Source organism: Cetorhinus maximus, chromosome 18, assembly GCF_964194155.1.
Source record: "Cetorhinus maximus chromosome 18, sCetMax3.hap1.1, whole genome shotgun sequence".
In the NCBI taxonomy this organism is placed as follows: domain Eukaryota; kingdom Metazoa; phylum Chordata; class Chondrichthyes; order Lamniformes; family Cetorhinidae; genus Cetorhinus; species Cetorhinus maximus.
In genome coordinates, this window is record NC_135896.1 from 88228887 (window position 1) to 88244362 (window position 15476).

At 42.0% G+C, this 15476-nt stretch overlaps 1 protein-coding gene across 6 annotated transcripts in view; it reads right to left on the bottom strand.

Annotated features, from left to right (window-relative positions):
* Positions 1-15476, bottom strand: part of pcnx1 (pecanex 1) — a 297449-nt gene that overhangs the window by 167982 nt on the left and 113991 nt on the right. For all 6 annotated transcript variants that reach the window (XM_078563132.1, XM_078563129.1, XM_078563128.1 and 3 more), the window contains one exon: positions 8913-10682. In XM_078563132.1, the coding sequence (XP_078419258.1) occupies positions 8913-10682 (1770 nt within the window). The remainder of the gene's footprint in view (positions 1-8912; positions 10683-15476) is intronic.

Consider the following 15476-nt stretch of genomic DNA (forward strand, 5'->3'; position numbering starts at 1 on the left):
TCTGCGAGGTAGAGGTCAGTACGCCAGACAACAGCACCACCCTTGTCGGCAGGTTTGATAACAAAGTCAGGGTTGGACCTGACTCTGTTAACTCTGTCTTTCTCTCTACAGATGCTGTTAGACGCACTGAGTTTTTCCAGCATTTTCTGTTTTTGTAACACTGATTTCTATATTATTCTTTTCAGATTTTCCCATTTTATGCAGTTCCTTTGATTCCAGAATCACGTTCCCTGTGCCCTTTCATAGCGTTCATGGTGTAATCAGTAGCATTTTTTCTCACCACTTCTCCAGTAAGTCTTCAAAAAATAGATCATAAAAGTGATCTATGTTAATTCCATCCTTACACTTTTGCTGCTTGTGTGATTAACAACCTCATTGCTAGTCAGTTTTTGCATGATCTTTCCTCTCATCACACTTTCACTCACATCTCTGCAATCACAGTGTATCTTTTGCTTTTTCACTTTCTTCCGTGTCTCACTTCTTTCTCCTAGTGTGTGCTTTTCTTCCAAGGCTCCTGCATTTCCCTACACTTTTTATAGCTCAGCTGTGAACCTCTCTCTACTGTGTCTGAGAAACCTCCAGCACCACCAGTTCTATTTAATTCAATGCAATGTCACTAGCATTTATGGTAAATTATTAACACAAAATAAACTTCAATAACAGTGTTAATTAGGGTGAACAACCTGGGTCTCTTCTCTCCAAAAGAAGAGAAGCCTAAGATGTCTTTAAAATTATGAAAGGTTTTGATAAGAGTAAAAACAGAGTGTTTTCCCTTTTTGAAAGTAAAACTAGAGACAATCAACCTAAGATAGTCACCAAGAAATCAAGTAGCAAACTTAGAAGAAACTTCTTTATCCAGAAGTAGTGAGAATGTAGAACTCGTTACCACAGGGTGTAGCTGAGGCAATTTAAAGGGAAGCAAGATAAGTTGTCTTTCCGACGATGTATTAAACCAAGGTCTCAACTGCACTATCAGGTGGACATAAAAGATCCCATGGTACGATTTTGAAGACGACCAGAAGAGGCATTCCAAGTGTCTTGGCCAATATTTATCCCTCAATCAACATCACTAATGACGGATGATCTGGTCATTATCACATTACTGTTCATGGGAGCTTGTTGTTTGTGGGAGCTTGCTGTGGCCAAAAATAGCAGCCACATTTCCTGTGTTATTACAGTGACTACACTTCAAAAGTACTTAATTGACTGTAAGAGCTTCGGGATGTCCTGAGGTCATGAAAGGCACTACATAAATGCAAGCCTTTCTTTTACATGAAGGAGAAAGGAATGGAAGGATATGCTAATAGGGTTAGATAACGTGGAGTGGAAGGAGGTTTGTGTGAAGCATAGGCCAGTTATTCTGAATGGTCTGTTTCGGTGCTGTAAACTCTACAATTATTTAATTGGTTTAAAAGATGATTAATTGGGTGAAACTGAACTATTCAAAAATAGCAAAGATTATATTAACATGCTTCTATAAAATTCTTCTGTCCCCTGTTTTGATTAAGCATTAACCCAATTTGTTGGATTAGAGCCTTAGTAAAATAACAGACGAAAGAATTTAATGAAAACAAATTTCAACCGTTCAAGTGTCAGTTTTCTCAGTTGGAAGCAATCGCACCTCTGAATCAGAAGGTTATGATTCCAAGTGCCACTTCAAACTATGCCACATAATTTAGGCTTTTACTTCAGTGTTACATTGTTAGAGGTGTTGTCTTTTGAGTGAGACATTAAAGCAAGGCCCCATCTGCCAGGTAAATGTAATAAATACCTTAGGAATGTTTGACAAGATGGGAGTTCTCCCACCATACTGGTCCATTCATCTTATTTGCAATTTGTGGAGTCTTGCTGTTTGCAAAATGCCAGGCAAGTTTTCCTCTATCAAAGTAAGGGTCCGCACCTTGAAAATGATTCACTGATTGTGAAACACTTTAAGACAGATGACACTATGTAAATGTAGATTCTTTCCTTTTATTCACATGATTGTGTTGGATATTTTGTAAATTAAATAGCCAAGTAATTTTCACTCCAGAAAAGTTAGATTTCTTTCCCCAATTTTCAACTTTAAAGAGGCCCAATCCTGTATAACCTCCTCCCCATGACTGCACTTATAACTAGGAAAACAAACAAAAATATCTCCAAAGTACAGCGTACTCAGATTCGGATCAAAGGAGGAGAAAGCAAGATGATTGGAGAATGAGGCTGTGTGGGGAGGGAGTAACGGGAAGGGGGGATGCAAGGATGGGTGAAGGAAATAGAAGAAATAAGAAGCAAAACCTCAAAACTTTTTCATCTCACTAAGCCTGAGTAAATTCTAAATCATTACTAGGTTAGGATCTAAATGGTGATTGCTACAGAAACGTTTTACACCATATACACCAGTAAGAGAGTGGAGGCTTCAATTTTTTAAAGGTAGAAATCTGTTAGCTGATGCTTGCTCTTGTTTCACTGAATTATGTAAAATTCTTCACAAAACCTTGAGTCTCGAATTTCTAAGTAAGATTTGGCTTTTTGGGGTGGCAAGTACTGCACATGGATACAATTGGGGGCTGTTTGACTCGCCCAAATTTGAAACAAGCTCACAGAAATCAAGAAAAGACTTGCATTTATGTAGCGTTTTTCATAACCACCAGAATTGTCAAAGTGCTTTATGACCAACTAAAAACTTTTGAAGCGTAGTCACTGTAATAATGTAGGAAATGGGGGAAACTCTATTTGCACACAGCAAGCTCCCACAAACAGCAATGTGATAATTATCAGGTAATCTGATCTTTTTGTGATGTCGATTGAGGGATAAATATTGGCCAGGACACTGGGGTTAACTTCCTTACTCTTCTTTGAAATAGTGCCACGGGATCTTTTACATTCACCTGAGCAGGCACACAGACCCCAGTTTAAAGTCTAATCCGAATGATGGCACCTTTGACAGTGCAGCACTCTCTCAGTACTGCACCAGTGACCACCTTGATTTTTGTGCTCAAGCCCTGGAGTTAGAGCTGCAACCCAGAACCCAGTGACTTAGAGGCAAGAATGGTACTACCTGAGCACAGCTGTCACTGCAAACCAGCTAGTCGATTATTCTGAAATCAGTGAACACAAGGCCTTTTGCTTTAAGAATCCAAAAAAATACTTAATATACAATGGCCTTAAAATAAACTCAAGCCCCATTGAAATAGTAAGGTGAAAGGAGTGTTGAACAAAGATTTGGATTCAAATATATTGGTAGGTTTAACAGTGGTCATATTACTCTTGATTTGTTAAGATAGGATAGCGTGTTTACAAACTTGTAAATAAACTACAAGATTCAGAGAAATGGGACGATTTTCATAGGAGCACTAAAATATTTAAAGTAGTGCAATAACTCCATTAAAATAGAAAACGAACTGCACAGTAACAAGAACTCATTGTTAACATTTGCACAGCACAGTTTCTCACACCTTAAAATTATCTTTCATAATTTTGCAAATTAGTTTCATCGTGCTTTTGCCAATTCTGCATCAACCAACGCTTTAGAGGAATGCCTCCCCACCACCCCTAAAAAGCCAACGTGTCATAATTTCAATGACAATGCTGCAAGTGGTGCCAAATGAAGGCCAAGGACGTTCCTTCAATGTAAAAGAGGAATTAGAAGCACATTCCACAGCTGCTCTGTCATATCTCTTACAGGCAGGCGAATTTGGCAGTGGCAGACTTCTAAAACTCCACCTGCCACCAACTGGTGAATGGCTCGGGAATGTCAACAGAAACTAATGAGGTGAAGGGACTTCATACTCAGAAAAACCCATCTTACCCTACCCAAGCTTACAAAGTTTTGCAAATGAGACAAACGACCTGTCCCCATGTTCTTAAACAGCTACATGGAGGTACTGAAGAAAAGTGAGATGGCTCTGTTGCCTGCTTGGTGCCAAGGTTCAGGAAATCTGCTCATAGCTGGAGACGAACTTGCAGTGGGAGGGGGAGGATCCAGTTGTTGTGGTCCACATATTTAACAATGACATAGGGAAGACTAGGAAAGAGGTTCTGCATCGAGAGTATGAGGAGCTAGGCACTAAGTTAAAAAAGCAGAACCTCAATGGCAATAATCTCTGGATTATTACCTGAGCCACGTGCAAATTGGCATAAGGTACACAAAATTAGAGCGATGAATACGTAGCTCAGAGACTGGTGTGGGAGAAGTGTAGAGATTGGCGTGTAAAATTAAAGTGCATGGGATTGGGGGTAATGTATTGAGATGGACAGAAAACTGGTTGGCAGACAGGAAACAAAGAGTAGGAATGAACGGGTCTTTTTCCTACTGGCAGGCAGCGACTAGTGGGGTACCGCAGGGATCGGTGCTGGGGCCCCAGTTATTCACAATATATATTAATGATTTAGATGAGGGAGCTAAATGTAATATCTCCAGATTTGCAGATGACACAAAGCTGGGTGGGAGGGTGAGCTGTGAGGAGGATGCAGAGATGCTTCAGTGTGATTTTGACAAGCTGAGTGAGTGGGCAAATGCATGGCAGATGCAGTATAATGTGGATAAATGAGAGGTTATCCATTTTGGTAGCAAAAACAGAAAGGCAGATAATTATCTGAATGGCTATAAATTGAGAGAGGGGAATGTGCAACGAGACCTGGGTGTCCTTGTACACCAGTCGCTGAGGGTAAGCATGCAGGTGCAGCAGGCGACAAAAAAGGCAAATGGTATGTTGGCCTTCATAGCACGAGGATTCGAGTACAGGAACAGGGATGTCCTTCTGCAATTGTACAGGGCCTTGGTAAGACCACACCTGGAATATTGTGCGCCGTTTTGGTCTCCTTATCTGAGTAAGGATGTACTTGCTATATAAGGAGTGCAGCGAAGGTTTACCCGACTGATTCCTGGGATGGCGGGACTGACATATGAGGAGAGATTGAGTCGATTAGGAATATATTCGCTGGAGTTCAGAAGAATGAGGGGGGATCTCATAGAAACTTATAAAATTCTAACAGGACTAGACAGGGTAGATGCAGGAAGGATGTTCCCGATGGTGGGGGAGTCCAGAACCAGGGGTCACAGTCTGATGATATGGGGTAGACCATTTAGGACTGAGATGAGGAGAAATTTCTTCACCCAGACAATGGTGAGCCTGTGGAATTCGTTACCACAGAAAGTAGTTGAGACCAAAACATTGTATGTTTTCAAGAAGGAGTTAGATATAGATCTTGGGGCGAAAGGGATCAAAGGGTATGGGGAGAAAGCGGGAGCAGGCTATTGAGTTGGATGATCAGCCATGATCATAATGAATGGCAGAGCAGGCTTGAAGGGCCAAATGGCCTACTCCTGCTCATAGTTTCTATGTTTCTACGTAAGTGGGCCCCGGTTTGTGGGGTACCGGCACCTGTACTGGGGAAAGTGGGGGCTGTACTGTTGGGACAGTCTACACCTGAAACTTGCTGGGACCAGTGATCTAGGGAGCTGCATAACTAGGGAAGTAGAGAGGGTTTTAAACTGAATACTGGCAGCAAGGGACTAAATTTGGGAAGATGTGGTATATCAAAGCGGAGAGAAAAGGCAAGAAAGGTATCAATGTGTTAAATGATAAACAGACCAGGACAGGAAAGGGTAGAGCTTACAGGATGGACAAATGTAAGAGTAAATCAACAGATAAGGCTAGAGGTTACAAAAATAATAAAATGACAAAACTAAAGGCTGTATCTGAATGCACGTAGCATTTGAAACAAAACAAATGAACTGAAAGCACAAATAGAAATAAATAAGGACGATCTGATAGCCATTACAGAGACATGGTTACAGGATGACATAGATTGGGACCTGAATATTGAAGAGTACATGACATTTAGAAAGGACAGGAAGGTAGGAAAAGGTGGAGGGCTGGCTCTGTTAATTAACGATGGTATTAGCACAATTGAGAGGGATGACCTAAGTTCAGGAAACCAGGATGTGAAAACGGTTTGGGTAGAGATGAGAACTGATAAAAGCAAGAAGTCACTTGTGGAAGTGGTGCACAGGCCCCCAAACAGTAACCATATGGTAGGACAAGGTATAAAGGAAGAAACAATGGGAGCTTGACAGAATGGTACAGTGATAATCATTGGGTATTTATTCTGCATAAAAACTGGGAAAATCAGATGGACAAAGGTAGCCATGATGAGTAGTTCACAGAATGTTTTTGGGATAGTTTCTTAGAATAGTATATTCTGGCGCCAACCAAAGAGCTGGCTACACTAGACCTGGTATTGACCAACAAGGTGCGGTTAATTAACGACCTCATTATGAAGGTGCCCCTAGGTAGCAGCAATCATAATATGATTTAATTTTACATTCAATTTGAGTTCTTTGAAGGAGTCACATATGCTGTGGATAAAGGGGAGCCAGTGGATGTACTGTCCTTAGATTTCCAGAGGGCATTTGATAAGGTGCCACATCAAACGTTATTGCGAAAAATAAAAGCTCATGGTGTAGGGTGTAACATATTGGCATGGATAGAAGATTGGCTAGCTAACAGGAAGCAGAGGGTAGGCATAAATGAGTCTTTTTCTGGTTGGCAAGATGTAACAAGTGGTGTGCCACAGGGATCAGTGCTGGGGCCTCAATTTTTTACAATTTATATAAATGACTTGGATGAAGGCACCGAAGGTAAATTGTTAAATTTGCTGATGACACAAAGATAAGTAGGATAGTAAGATGTGAAGAGGGCACAAGGAGGCTACAAAAGGGTATAGATAGGTTAAGTGAGTGGGCAAAGACCTGGCAAATGGAGTATAATGTGAGAAAATGTGAATTGTCCATTTTGGCAAGAAAAATAAACAAGAAGCATATTAATTAAAAGGCGAGAGATTGCAGAGCTCTGAGATCAGAGGGATCAAGGTGTCCTCGTGCATGAATAACAAAAGGCTAGTATGCACGTACAGCAAGTAACTAGGAAAGCTAATAGAATGCTATCATTTATTGCAAGGGGAATTGAATACAAAAGTAGGGAGGTTATGCTTCAGTTATGCAGGGCATTGATGAGACCACATCTGAAGTACTGTGTACAATATTGATCTCCTTATTTAAGGAATGGTGTAAATGCATTGGAAGCAGCTCAGAAAACATTTACTAAGTAATACCTGGATTGGGCAGGTTGTTTTCTCATGAAAGGTTGGGCAGGCTGGGCTTGTATCAGTTTAGAAGAGTAAGAGGCAACTTGATTGAAACATATAAGATCCTGAGGAATCTATGTGGAGAGGATGTTTCCTATTATGGGAGAATCTACAACTAAGGGCCACTGTTTGAAAATAAGGGGTCGCCCATTTTGGACACAGATGAGGAGAAATATTTTCTCTTAGAAGATTGAGAGTCTTTATAGCTCTCTTCCTCAAAAGGTTTGGAAACAGAGTCTTTGAGCATTTTTAAGGCTGAGATAGTTGGATTCCTGATAAGCGAGGGGGTGAAAGGTTATCAGGGGTAGGTGGGAATGGGGAGTTGAGGTTACAAGCAGGTCAGCCATGATCTTACTAAATGGCGGAGCAGACTCGAGGGGCTGTGTGATCTACTCCTGCTCCTCATTCATATGTCCCTATTAGTTTCAGAAGAATTGCAATTTTATCCCCCCATTAATATCACTAAGCACATACCCAAAATGGCCCATTAGGCGTCTGCTGTTCAGACTGCAGAGAATCAAAGCAGAGAACTGGAGGGAGTTTTTAAATCAACATTATTCAATCTATTTTTGAGAATTTCATTGCTCATTCACACAGATCAAACTGAGAGAAACTAGAAGCAAAAAGTTTAAAATACATAATAAAGTCATGGAAAAAAACTCAAATGATTGGATTGAGTAATTATGATGAGAACGTCTATAAATGAGTTTCAGAGTACAGACAATATTTCTGGCATAAGACCACAACAGATTTTTAGAGAAAGTAGAATTCTGATGGCAATTGAGCTTTCTAGTTTGGGCACCTATTTCAGTCAAGGCTCAGCTCTTTTTATCAACATTATTTGGAATTATATTCTATAAGGAAGTATGCCAAACTCATCTGAGGGTGCCTTAAAGTCAATTTCATTTCCTCACCAAAGGAAGTGATCACTCAGCAAGCTATAAACACAACTTCCCTCAACGCATAGCAAAATGGTATCTATTCAGCATTCAGCTTTCCTTGCTTTGCGTCAGTAGGATCTGTTTACCATTCACTAGCAGTTAGCAAGCATTCATTTCTTCCTGTTCTGTTGTCGATAGGCAAGTTTTAACTGTTGGTGGAAAACAATCCCCAGTAAGTTCTATTTAATACGCTATACTGGATGAGTTTATATAAACTTCTCAGTTTGGATAGTTATTTTGCAAAATCTTCTATTATATATGGTTATGTTAACATTTTGAATGCAGTGTTTTGTGGATATTTTGCTAGGTCAGGTAAAAAGCCATTTTATTGCATAATCCAATGATGCTATTCAACTGCACAGATTAACTATTTAGCCCAAAAGTTATTCTGGAAAAAACTACGCTTGCTGTGTTTGTGCTTGAGGTTCTACTGAACAGCAGTGCTACCTGTATTGTAATTTTTTTTTGTAATTCTATCAGTGTATCTGGATCAATTAATAATACACTACCACACTCTAACTTTTAATTACTAACTTCCTTTACATGGCTGGCTGCTAGAGATAGACATCCAGGTTCAGTCAATTATTACTGCTCTGGTGGCAAGCATGCTCATTCCATTACAGAGGTAGCATCAGTCAACAAGTGGGAATACATTTTATAAGCATATCTGGAACTATCCAATGTAATTTTCCTAATGCTGCAAAATATTTCAATTGAAACTTAATGACAATAATTAATGAGGCCAACACAAAGTGAAGTTAGAAAATACAGATCAATTTATATAAAACAATATTGTGTATTAGGTATAAAATGATGATGTTTATCTAACAAGCAACCTACCTCCACTGGTGGCTCCTTGTTCTTCTGCTTCAGGAAAGTTTACTTGACTGGGCAAACTATTTCGTGAGCGAGTTACTGATTCTAGTTGTGAAGCTCTACCTATAAGGGACATTTCATCCAACACCTCTCCCTCCTTGGCTTCCAAATCTGATTTGGATGTAGTTAAAGGCCTCGCTTTATCAGGTGTGCCTAGTCTGCTAGGGTCACTTAAACAGGCTGCTGTGCCACTGTCCAAGCTCAGTACTCTTGCATGAGTCTTGGCACTAGCTGCACTAAGAGTCCTGCGCGATGACCTTTTCCTAGCATTTGCATTGCTTTCTGAGCCAGAAAGGACCTTTAATGTAGCTTCAGAATCAGTGCCTCTTTCTCGAGTCAAGTACTTTGCTTTTAAGACATGATATCGTCCTTCAGGAGAATGGCATGAATGGGAGGTGGTGCTAGATGAGCTGTCTGAACTGAAACGATGTGCTGAATGCATGCTAGAGGTCCTGCTCAGGTCGCTCTGATCACTTGAATCTTCATCAGGACAAAAACTACTATTGCTAGTTTTGACACCGGCCACAGCACAAAAGGACACATACTCCCTATGCCGGCTTGAATCAAAACTGCTTGCTCGTTTTTTCCCTGTCTTTCTTCGGTTTGACTTGTGCGTAGAAGCAGCTCGGTGAATAAAGTTAGAAGACTTGGGCCTCACGTCCCCATCTTTTTGCTTAGCCGTTTCATCCTTTAGTGCTTGTATATCAATTGACAAAGAGGATTTTTCAACAACCTCTTCTGCTTGCTCAGCCAGTGCCTCTGTAAGTGATCCACCTTGCTGTTTCAGTATATCCACAGTCAATTCATTAGCATGCGGGTTTTTGTTGGCATCACCAGATCCAGATCCACTGAGGTTTTCTCCAGTTTGTACTGAGTCAGAAGTCTGCGCCTGGTCGGAAGTCTGGACCTGGTCAGAAGCCTGCCCAGAATCTTGACTGCAAATTCCATCTTTACTTGCAGTGTGTAACTTTATCCTTTTGCCGTTAGTCCTTTTAGAATTTTCCACAGAGCTGGTGCCCTCAGGTTCACTACTGTACCCACAGTGGGCGTAGTTTTTCTCACAAAGTTTTTTCTCAGAGCTGCGCTCATCTGCTGAGGTTTCTGCTTGCTCTGAGAGAATGCTCTCCACATGGGTTGAGCTTGTTTGTTCACTTTTGTAACTGCTGATGGTACTATTAGTGTCTCGATCTGTCCCACTACAGTAGCTTTCCGTTGACCCACTACTTCTGGTACTGAGACTCTGCAGGCTATCAATACTATGATCTGTTTTTAGAGGCTTATTGAGTCCCGATTTGGATGATGGTTGGGAAGCACCACTTTTGAGTAAGTCATCTAACTGGAAAACGCCAGCGTAACAAGAGTTTTCATTCAATGATTCCTTAGATCCCGAAAGAGGTTTCGAACTTTCTAATTCACAGACAGTGTCTAGCCCTCTCCTTTGCTGAAAGAGAGCAAAATCACTAAGAGATGAGTCTGGAAAAGCAACTGCTGAACTTGAAGTCCTTGGCACACCCCTAGGCCTGTGGTCTTTCCTGTAAGACAAGGAATGCAAAGGTACAAGGGAGGCTGCTTCTGTGTCACAGGCAGTGGACAATGAATGCTCTGTGTGGTGGTAGCACATGTTGTCATTTGGATCGATTGGAAAGTCTTGAGCTCCTGAAGATGTTAATGGGTGGTTAGACACGAAGGAATCATTTGACACCACTTGGAAAAGCTTGGAATCTAGCGCCAGATCTGTGGGAAGAAATGGCAAGAATGAAGTTGCAAAGTTTGTGCAACTTCCAAACATACCTATATTTATCATTAGAAACAGTTTTAACATTAGGATAATATGAAGAGCTAAATTGTGCATTTTCCATCACCTAAGATTATGACATCATACTTTATATTACACTATTCGAACATCAGAGCTATTGAATTGTGAACATGGTGAAGCAAGGTTAATATTTTGGATCTGTGTTTATATTGCACCTTTAGTACAGAGAAAAGTTCTAAGGCACTTCAAAGAAATGTAAGAAAAATAATGTTAATAACACAGAAAGCAGGCATGGCCAAAATTGGTCAGGGAAGTTGGAAGATCTTCAAGGGGGTATAAAGTAAAGTTGTTTAGGGCAAGGATTCCAGAGTGTGAAGCTGAGATGGGGAAAGGGAAAGAAACTTGCACAAGAATCCAGAGTTGGAGGAACAAAGAGTTAAAAAGAGGTTAGAGGTCTGGAGAGCATTGCACAGATAGTGAGAGACAAGGCCATGAGGGAATTTCAGGCTGTTGGGAAATTAGGGACATTTCCCAAATAGTGTTACCCCATTTTTGGGCATTACCGCCATTAAGGCAGTTACTGAGTCTTTTTTTAAAAAACAAACTGCCACTCCCTGCCTCCTTCCCTGACCCTACTGCTTTCCGCTGCCATCCAAAACCCTCCCTGCACTCCACCTCCCTCCCTGACCCTCCCGGCTGCCACCCCTCCAGCTCCCTCCCCGAACCTCCCAATCACCAACCCTCCTAATCCTGACCTCCACCCCCCCCCCAACAAAACACTCGCGCTCACTGACCCAACCCGATCCTCCCCGATTCCCTGAACCTCCCACTCTCTCCCTCCCACTCGCAGTCCCTCTTGCTCACTCCTTCCTTCACACCACCCTTCTCCCGACACCTCGCTTATAACAAGAGTTCAGGCGAGGGAATGAGGTATCAGGAGAGGGTTAGGGCCAGCGAGAATTACGGCCGACGAGGAGGAGGGAAGTAGCGAGCTGGATGGGAAGGAGCAGGTGGGAGGGAAACTGTGAGCAAGAGAAACGCTTTGAGCAGGAAAGGCGGCCAGCAGGAGAGTTGGGTAGGATAGCAGCAAGAGGAAGAGGTGGCGAGCTGCGTCAGGAGAGGCAGCAAGTGGGAGAGGTGGTGAAATGAAGAGTCAGGAGAGGTGGTGAGCAGGACTGTCAGGGAGGGAAGCGGCAAGTGGGAGAAGCAGTAACAAGTTGGAGGTGGGACGCAGCGAGCAGGAGTTAATTTGAAAGAGAACCATAAGCTAGTAAGAGGATCTTTGGGCTTATTACATTCAAGACAGCCAAATGGTTTTTAATGTAAAAATTGCAGGTCAGGAACCTCATCCGCCCTCATTACATGCTTTCTTATGGGAAAGTGGTTTTTGTTAAGCATATTTATGTTTAGCATGCCATTTTTTGGAACACATTAAGAGTGCTAAACAAGGGACAGCTGTATTTGCTTCATAACATATTACTACATCTTAGGAGGAAGAAAACATTGGAAACTCATTATATGCCGCTTTCCATTATCCACTTTCCCATAAGAAAGCATGTAATGAGGGCGGATGAGGTTCCTGACCTGCAATTTTTACATTAAAAACCATTTGGCTGTCTTGAATGTAATAAGCCCAAAGATCCTCTTACTAGCTTATGGTTCTCTTTCAAATTAACTCCTGCTCGCTGCGTCCCACCTCCAACTTGTTACTGCTTCTCCCACTTGCCGCTTCCCTCCCTGACAGTCCTGCTCACCACCTCTCCTGACTCTTCATTTCACCACCTCTCCCACTTGCTGCCTCTCCTGACGCAGCTCGCCACCTCTTCCTCTTGCTGCTATCCTACCCAACTCTCCTGCTGGCCGCCTTTCCTGCTCAAAGCGTTTCTCTTGCTCACAGTTTCCCTCCCACCTGCTCCTTCCCATCCAGCTCGCTACTTCCCTCCTCCTCGTCGGCCGTAATTCTCGCTGGCCCTAACCCTCTCCTGATACCTCATTCCCTCGCCTGAACTCTTGTTATAAGCGAGGTGTCGGGAGAAGGGTGGTGTGAAGGAAGGAGTGAGCAAGAGGGACTGCGAGTGGGAGGGAGAGAGTGGGAGGTTCAGGGAATCGGGGAGGATCGGGTTGGGTCAGTGAGCGCGAGTGTTTTGTTGTTGGGGGGTGGAGGTCAGGATTAGGAGGGTTGGTGATTGGGAGGTTCGGGGAGGGAGCTGGAGGGAAACACATTAAGAGTGCTAAACAAGGGACAGCTGTATTTGCTTCATAACATATTACTACATCTTAGGAGGAAGAAAACATTGGAAACTCATTATATGCCGCTTTCCATTATCCATTGGGTGGATGGGCCCACATCATAGCAGACAATAGAGATTGCACTGTACGACAATCACTGCATAACCTATGGTAATGAATTTGACAAAGATTAAAATTGCTAAAAGTGAACTGAAGATATATTTCACCACATAGTATAATATATTTTCTAAGATTCAAAGATGCCCACTCTCAATTCCCAAACGCGAGTTTGCAAACTCAAACATTACTGAATGGCCCATCAAGCATTCCAGTTGAAAGAATAAATGTGCTCAATGATAATTAAAGAATATGAATGGCAACTGAGTCCATCTGAATGATTGGTCAGTACTAAACTACTGAATTTCAGCTTTGTGCTATAAACAGAACAACCTTGCTGTTGCGGGAGGTGAAATAATTAGATTACCAGATTTTACAATAGCTAAATACCTCCTGCTCAGTGTTCAGATAGACCTGGAGAAAAGCGGTGGTGAACATTTAAAGAAATACTTTATAATTCTCAACAAAAATACATTCCACTGAGGAATGAAAACTCCAGAGGTCGTGTGATCCATTTGTGACTAACTAAAGAGCTTAAGAGTATTATCACATTAAACGAAACTTATAATGTTGCTAGGTAGAGTAATGGGTCTGGGGAATTGGTGGATGGAGGATTAGGATTGACTGGATTGCTCCGCGGAAAGCCTGCATGGACAAGGTGGGGCTGCATGGCCACCTTCTGCGCCATAAATAACCCTATGACTCTAAATCAACAATGGATGCCCAAAAACTTGAAGGAGGAAATAACAGAATGAGTGTAAGCTAGCAAGAAATATAAAATCAGATTGTAGAAGCTTCTGCATTTAAAAAGGGAGAGTGTAGTGAAAGTAAATGTTGGTCCCTTCAAGGCTGAGAGAGGAAAAAATATAATGGGCATAAATAAATCGTTGAGGTATTGAACAAATATTTTGCATCTGTCTTCACAGCGGAATATCCAAAAACCTACCAGAAATAGAGGGAAAGCAGGGGTCTAAAGAGAGTGAGGTACTTAAAGTAATTAATTTCAGTAAGAGAAGGTACTGGAGAAGTTAATGGGATTAAATTCCAACAAACCCCCTGGGCCCTATTTCCTACATTTCAGAGTTCTAAAGTGGTAGCTGCAGGGATAGTGAATGCATTGGCTACAATTTTCCAAAACCACTTGAAGCTACAACTTAGCAAGTGGATTGTAAGGTAGCAAATATAACACTGCTATTCAAGAAAAGAGGGAGAAACAGGGAACTATCGGTCAGTTAGCCTGATATCAGTCATCAGGAAAATGTTAGGATCCACTATTAAGTGAGTGGTTAGAGGGCACTGGAAAATCATAATATGATTAGAGTCAATTTGGTTTTATGAAAGGGAAATCATGTTTGATAAACTGGTTAAAGTTTCTTCGAGGATGCAGGGGTGATAAAGGGGGAACAATGGATGTAGTATATTTGGATTTCCTAAAGGGATCTGATACGATGCCACACAAGATTCTTCCGCAAGGGTTCATGGAGTTGGAGGTAATCTATTAGCATGGATAAAGTAGTTGTGAAAGGACACAAAATAGGAATAAGCAGGTCATTTACAGGTTGGCAGACTGTTACTCCTGGGGTGCCACAAGGATCAGTGCTGGGGCCCCAGTTATTTATAATCTATATTAATCACTAATAAGGAGGGACTGAGAATAATAATAACCAATTTTTCTGACAAAGCTGGGTGGGAAATTAAGCTGTGGGAAGGACAGAAGGGGCGAAATTTTAACTCACTCAAAACCCTTTCAATTGCACAAAGCTAAAATCAGGACAGGGAGATCTTGTGGTGTTTTGGGGAGCATCCCTGCCTCTGAGCCAGAAGCTCCAGGTTCAAGTCCCACACCAGGACTTCATTTTCAGCTGCTTCATCAATGACCTTTCTCTCATCATAAGGTCAGAAGTGGGGGTATTCGCTGATGATTGCACAATGTTCAACACAATTCGCGACTCCTCAGATACTGAAGCAGTCCATGTTCAAATGCAGCAAGATCTGGACAATGCCCAGGCTTGGGCTGACAAGTTGCGCGACACAACTACCAGGCAATGATCATCTCCAACAAGAGAGAATCTAACCATCGCCCTTTGACATTCAATGGCATTGCCATCGCTGAATTCCCCACTATCAACATCCTGGGAGTTACTATTGCCATCGCTGAATTTCCCACTATCAACATCCTATTGGCCAGAAACTGAACTGGACTAGCCATATAAATACTGTGGCTACAAGAACAGGTCAGAAGCTAGGAATTCTACGGTGAGTAACTCACCTCCTGACTCCCCAAAGCCTGTCCACAAGGCACAAATCAGGAGTGTGATGGGATACTCTCCACTTGCCTGGATGACTGCAGCTCTAACAACACTCAAGAAGCTTGACAGCAAGCAGGACAAAGCAGCCTGCTTGATTGACCTCTTCCACAAACATTC